Source organism: Salvia splendens, chromosome 3 (genome assembly GCF_004379255.2).
Source record: "Salvia splendens isolate huo1 chromosome 3, SspV2, whole genome shotgun sequence".
Lineage (NCBI taxonomy): Eukaryota > Viridiplantae > Streptophyta > Magnoliopsida > Lamiales > Lamiaceae > Salvia > Salvia splendens.
In genome coordinates this window covers 8,827,064-8,833,254 of record NC_056034.1, presented here as the reverse complement: position 1 = coordinate 8,833,254, position 6,191 = coordinate 8,827,064, and the positions used below count along the sequence as shown (strand labels likewise).

General features: G+C 31.3%; 1 protein-coding gene across 1 annotated transcript; it reads right to left on the bottom strand.

Moving 5' to 3' along the window:
- Nucleotides 1-1,005: 1,005 nt before the first annotated feature.
- LOC121796523 lies at nt 1,006-2,485 on the bottom strand. Its single transcript, XM_042195355.1, has 2 exons — nt 1,625-2,485; nt 1,006-1,437 (listed from the first exon to the last, which is right to left on the bottom strand). The coding sequence occupies exons 1-2, from the start codon at nt 2,483-2,485 to the stop codon at nt 1,006-1,008; spliced, it is 1,293 nt and encodes a 430-aa protein (XP_042051289.1).
- Nucleotides 2,486-6,191: the final 3,706 nt, after the last annotated feature.

Below are 6,191 nucleotides of genomic sequence, written 5' to 3'. Positions count from 1 at the left end.
CCCTAGTTGATACCGTTACCCCAGCTGATCTCTTCATACCCGTAGATGTGTGGCCTTCTCACTGTGGCATCATGTACGACGACCGCGGTTGCCCTTACTACGGGCCACCACCACCAGCCTCCCCCTACGCCGGGCCACCACCACCAGCCACCCCCTACGCCGGGCCACCACCAGCCACCCCCTACGCCGGACCACCACCAGCCACCCCCATTGTGTATTCTGACTTCGAGAGGCAGATTCTTGCAATTTTGGTGCCTGGGATTTTAGATTTAATATAAGCTTGTTGTCCCTCAATTTGGTTGTGTTGTTGATGCGTTTGTTTGGGTTGGAGGCTGTGGTTGTGTCATTTGGGTTGGAGGCTGTGGTTGTTCCATTTGGGTTGGAGGCTGGGGTTGTGTCATTTGGGTTGGAGGCTGTGGTTGTGTCATTTGGGTTGGAGGCTGTGGTTGTGATATTTGGGTGGGAAGCTGTGGATTGGAGTGATTGTGTGGGTTTGAGGTTTTGGGTTGGAGGCTGTGGTTGTTCCATTTGGGTTGGAGGCTGTGGTTGTGTTATTTGGGTGGGAGGCTGTGGATGTTTTGTTGGGGGAGGGTCTCTGGTTGTTGGATTAATTGTTGGTTGTATGTTGTACATTGTGATGTGTTGCATGATGATACTCTTTTGCCCTGTGATGATATGCTGTGTGTCTAAATTACTGATACTTTATGCATGATAAAGCCACCCCTCTAGTTAGGTTAGGAGGCTTATTTGTGAGTTCATATAAACACAAAGATCTGAGGGATTACAAAAAGCCATGCAATGACATTACAAAAGCCACCCCTCTACAAGGTTAGGAGGCTGCCCTATGATGAAACTTTTCTGAGGGATTAGGATTTTAGAAGCCACCCCTTTACAAGGTTTGGAGGCTATACAAAAGATGTCAAAATACAGTTGATAGCATAAGCCACACCTAATCTTGAGGCTTACACACCCAACTGCCAAAAAAATGATTCCTAATGACTGAAATTAGAAACCTACAGCCCTACATATATGTGAGATGTCATATGCTGTCCCAGCATCATTTTCACTCTGTTGTAGATATGTCACTGCAGCCTTGACAACATTTTCTTCAATCTCTAGAGTCTGTGGTAGTATTCCTAACCTTGACAACCTATCTTTGTTAATGTGTGGAGTTTTGTAGCCATTTCCCCCTTCCACTTTCAAGATCTCTGTTAAACAAGTTTGAAGAGTTAGAAACACTTTGTTGAGTGTTTGTGCACTAAGTTCTTCAAATGAGCTTTGCACATTGCTCAACAAGTCATCCACTCCCCTGGCCAGTTTGTCATCTTGTATAGACTGTATTGCTCTGAAAAAACCTAAATCCAACACATTACAATCTGGGGAATTGGCTGGTTGGCAAATGATATGGAATTTGAAGCCATCAGTGTTTGCAACTGACTGAAATTCAGCATCATTATGCATGATGTGGGGTCTTGCATTGTCTTATTGTATGAATATCTCCTTGCTTATGTTGGCTGGCCATTTAGCCTTGATTGTTGGTATGATCTGCATTAAGGGTGCTTATGTGAGGGCTGGTTTCTGATTTGTTACAGTTTGACGAAAAAATATGGAACAAAAACATTACCTTGTGGATAAGGCAGTCTCTCATGACTTCCTTGTTCACAGATTGAATTGGTTTTGTCTCCAAGGTGCCTTTTGCTCTGTTCTTCGATTTTCTTTGGGCTTGCTCTTTTGTTGTGAATGGAAAGATGCCTATTTTTCTATCAAATATGACATCTCCATCTTCTCCAAAGCATAGTCTGCACACAGGACACATAAACATCACCTTTGTGATAAACCGCTTTGACTTACATGACCTATATGGTTCTTCTTCATCTGGCAGCAGGTAATATCTATCTGTAGCCTTGGTCATGAAAAACCATTTTTCATCTATGTGTACTACATTGTGCATTGTGTGGTATTTGAGCATACCATTGTGCACCAGAGGCTGGACATGAATGAGACCCCATTTCATTCTTGCTAACTTGTTTGCGGCAGTAAGTAGGGGCTTCACCGCATTTGTGTGTGGCCTCAGTTCCCCTGCTTTAACCTTTCTTCCCACTGCACTCTTACTTAACTCCAGTTTGAAAGCCAGTTTGCGGATGGTAGATCTTTCAAGGAATGAAAGAGCTCTTACTCTGTTTGAATCTATCTGAACTCTATCACTGCGCTTGTATCCTCTAACACGATCTTGTATGCTCACAGGTACTCCAAGCTGGATTTGGTTGCTGGCCTCTGCCCATATTCTATGTACTGTCTTCCTGCTCACTCCAAATGCCTTGGCTGTCTTCACAAAACCTCCATATGCTACTTTACCTTCATGGCTCAATTGCAGCAGCCTCTGAGCTATCAGATTTTTGGTATCCACTCCTACTATGCACGAGTTCTTGTCGCTGGCACTGCCTCCGGCACTGTCTCCGGCACTGTCTCCAGCAGTATACACCATAGCCCAATGATGAAATTTTTCTGAGGGCAATACATAAATGAATCTCTTTTTGTTGTGTAGGTAGTCCTTTGTAGCTAGTGGTAGTTGGCCATTCCCTACTAAGTTCCCTCCAAAAAAAAATTGTTTGAGTTACTTGGATTTGGGATTTCCCTCCCAGAATTTCTCATTTGTAATCTTCATTATGTACATTAAGAATTTGTATTGTGTGGAGTTGAATTGAAGAGGCAATTTGGCTAACTTTACATTAAGAATTTGCATGTTTATAACATGCCACGAATTAAGTGGCTAACATTACAATTGAGTACCTAGAATTTTATTTTGTGTACATAAACACAGTAATTACAATTAAAAAATTTAACTTTCTTAATTTAATTATCCTCAAATCATCACTACTTCAACATTTACATAAAAATAGAAGAAAAAGAAACAAGGTGGGACCCCTTTTCCACTACCTAACTTCATTTAAATCAAAGTCAAACAATATTTCTTAAAACTCGTGCCAGGTCAAACTGACCCGAATTAAGTGGGACGGAGGGAGTATACAACATCTTTCCTATTTTATTGTACACATATTTGCCATATATGAAATTACTGGTATACAAAAGAGTAAACTTTGAATGTTTGTACAAATTGCCAAATTTATGAATATTTTATACTCATATAGGTTGGTATTGTGCAATCTCCCAAATTTGATCTCACGCACAAACTATAAATTCCTCAGTAATTACCTCCTATAAAATGACAATATCAAGTGACTATCAGAACACAAAACGAATAAAAACAAAGGGTAGTGATTTAGAGACATAATGTCTCCAAGCCATAATACCCTTATGGCATTTTGACATAGATATATTTTTTATTATGACTAATTTACCCAATATCATATTAAATGGATACAAATCTATTTAAGGAATATTAAATTAAATTAAATATCTTTGTCTAAATGCATATTTATTGATATGATTAGAGATAAACCTCGAAACTTTTTATATGTTTACATATCATTTTTTCATGTTAATTTTATACTATATTATTTATTTAAAAATCATGAATTTAGATTATAAATTAGTTACTATAGTATTAATTATCAAAATACATACTAAATTATTACTATTTAATAATAAAATAATTTGATAACTTCATATATTATTATTTTTAAAATAAATTTTTATCTAATCAGTTGATAATTTAATTATGAGTTATTTTCTTTTTTTATGTTATACTTTCACAGCCGGTTTTATTATTTTTTTTGTTAAATTTCTTATTCAAATTTGAATTGTATGATTAAATAATAGTAGTAGTTATTATGATGAATCATTTGTTTGTGTTATCTTTTGTATTTTTGTATTAATTTTCTTAGCTTTTATCACATGTAATATTTTTTTTATATTTTGATTGACAACTACTAGTTAGACTTCGACTCTATAAAATTATGCTTAGAAAATTAACTTTATAACATTTCAAAAATTAAAAATTCTTGTATTTTTTAAAAAATTATTTATTAGTATTAAAAAATTATAAGTCATAAAAACGGCTACATGTATATATATACTTAATTTCTAAGTGTTATAATCCAACGAAACGGTAATAGTACTCACATCAAATTATGTTATTAGTAGTATTAAATAATTATTAAAATTTAAAGTCATAAAAATGAGTACATGCATATAGATACTCAATTTCTTAGTGTTATCGTCCAACTAAATAGTAGTAATAGTCATTTGAATCAAATTATTTTATTAGTATTAAATAATTGTTAAAATTCTAAGTCATAAAAATGACTACATGCATATACATACTTAGTTTCTTAGTGTTATCGTCCAACGAAATAGTAATAGTCATTCTCATCAAATTATTTTATTAGTAATATTAAATAATTGTTAAAATTCTAAGTCATAAAAATGACTACATGCATATACATACTTAATTTGTTAGTGTTATCGTCCAACGAAATAGTAATCTTCATTCTCATCAAATTATTTTATTAGTAATATTAAATAATTTTTAAAATTCTAAGTCATTAAAATGACTACATGCATATACATACTTAATTTCTTAGTGTTATCGTCCAACGAAATAGTAATCGTCATTCGCATCAAATTATTTTATTAGTATTAATTAATTATTAATATTCTAAGTCATAAAAATAATTACATGTGTATATGCACTTAATTTCTAATTGTTATCATCCATCGAAATAGTAATAGTCAGTCTCATCAAATTATTTTATTAGAATTAAATAATTATTAAAATTCTGAATCTTAAAAATGATTACATGCATATACATACTTAATTTCTTAGTGTTGTCGTCTAACGAAATAATAATAGTCATTCACATACAATTATTTTTTTTCTATAAATAATGTGTAAAATTCTAAATTTTAAAATAGTAGTAGTATAAATATGTTATATACTTAATTTCTACTTGTTATCATCTAGTGAAATGATAATAGTCATTTGCATCAAATTATTTTATTAGTAATTATTAAAATTTGAAGTCATAAAACTACTACATGTGTATATATACTAAATTTCTTAGTGTTATTACCCAGCGAAATAGGAATATTCATTCGCATCCAAGTATTTTGTTATTAAATAATCGTTAGTATAACGAAATAGTAATAGTCATTCTCATCAAATTATTTTATTAGTATTAAATTATTATTTAAATTCTGAATCATAAAAATGACTACATGCATATATACTTAGTTTCTTAGTGTTATCGTCCAACGAAATAGTAATAGTCATTCACGTCCAATTTTTTTTTTATTAATAATGTTTAAAATTCTAAATTTTAAAATACTAGTAGTAAATAGATGTATGTATAGATACTTAATTTTTTACTTGTTATGATCTCATGAAAGAAAGGGTTGTGCATGAAAAATGAAAAATTTTAATTGTGAAATATGACTATTAAATTTCTATAGCTAAATTATTTTAGCTATAGAAATTATTACTTAATTAAATTATTTTGACACTATCTAACAATTTAATTCTAGTATACAAATTTAAATTGTTGTTCCCTAACATTTTGTCCATTAATAAATTAAAACATGTATAAATTTCAAATCTTAATTTTGATGCTCTAAGAACTCAAGCAATTAAATTGATTTATTAATTTTATACATATAAATTATAGATTCAATAATGTTTTGTAATGATAAAATTAAGATTGAGTGTTAAATCTATTTAGTACCTATAAGTTTAGAATTTAAAAAAATATAATTTTATAATGTATTATTTAAATAAAGTTTAAATTCATTATTTAAAATTATATTTTTTTAAAAATCGTGACTTAGCATCATTGGAGTATTTAATACACTTCATACAATTTGAATATAATTTGCTTAAATCAAGCCATCCATATAAATACACACAACTTTCCTAAGCAAGTAAATATAAAAAAATGTTTTTATATGCACAAGGGTAGTATGGTATATGTACAAAACATTTATTTAAATAAAAATATAAAACAATCTAAAATGACTACTTTAACCTCATTATGTTTTAGACATTATGTCTCCAAAACATTTTTCAAAAACAAAATACACGACACATAATTAAGTTATGATTTATTATTCAAAAAATGAGGTTTTTCATTTGTATTTTGGTTTGAACATTCTTGTTTCTATCATACTACTTATGTATATCTGCTTTCGAGATATTTTTTTTCAATAATAAATACGCCGTATAATAATTACACTAT

Excerpts from the sequence above, each read along its gene's own strand:
- LOC121796523 (XM_042195355.1), bottom strand. The coding sequence starts at position 2,485 with ATGGTGTATACTGCTGGAGACAGTGCCGGAGACAGTGCCGGAGGCAGT. Across the intron at positions 1,438-1,624 it reads GAGACTGCCTTATCCACAAG|TCAGTTGCAAACACTGATGG; the intron begins GTAATGTTTTTG and ends GCTGAATTTCAG.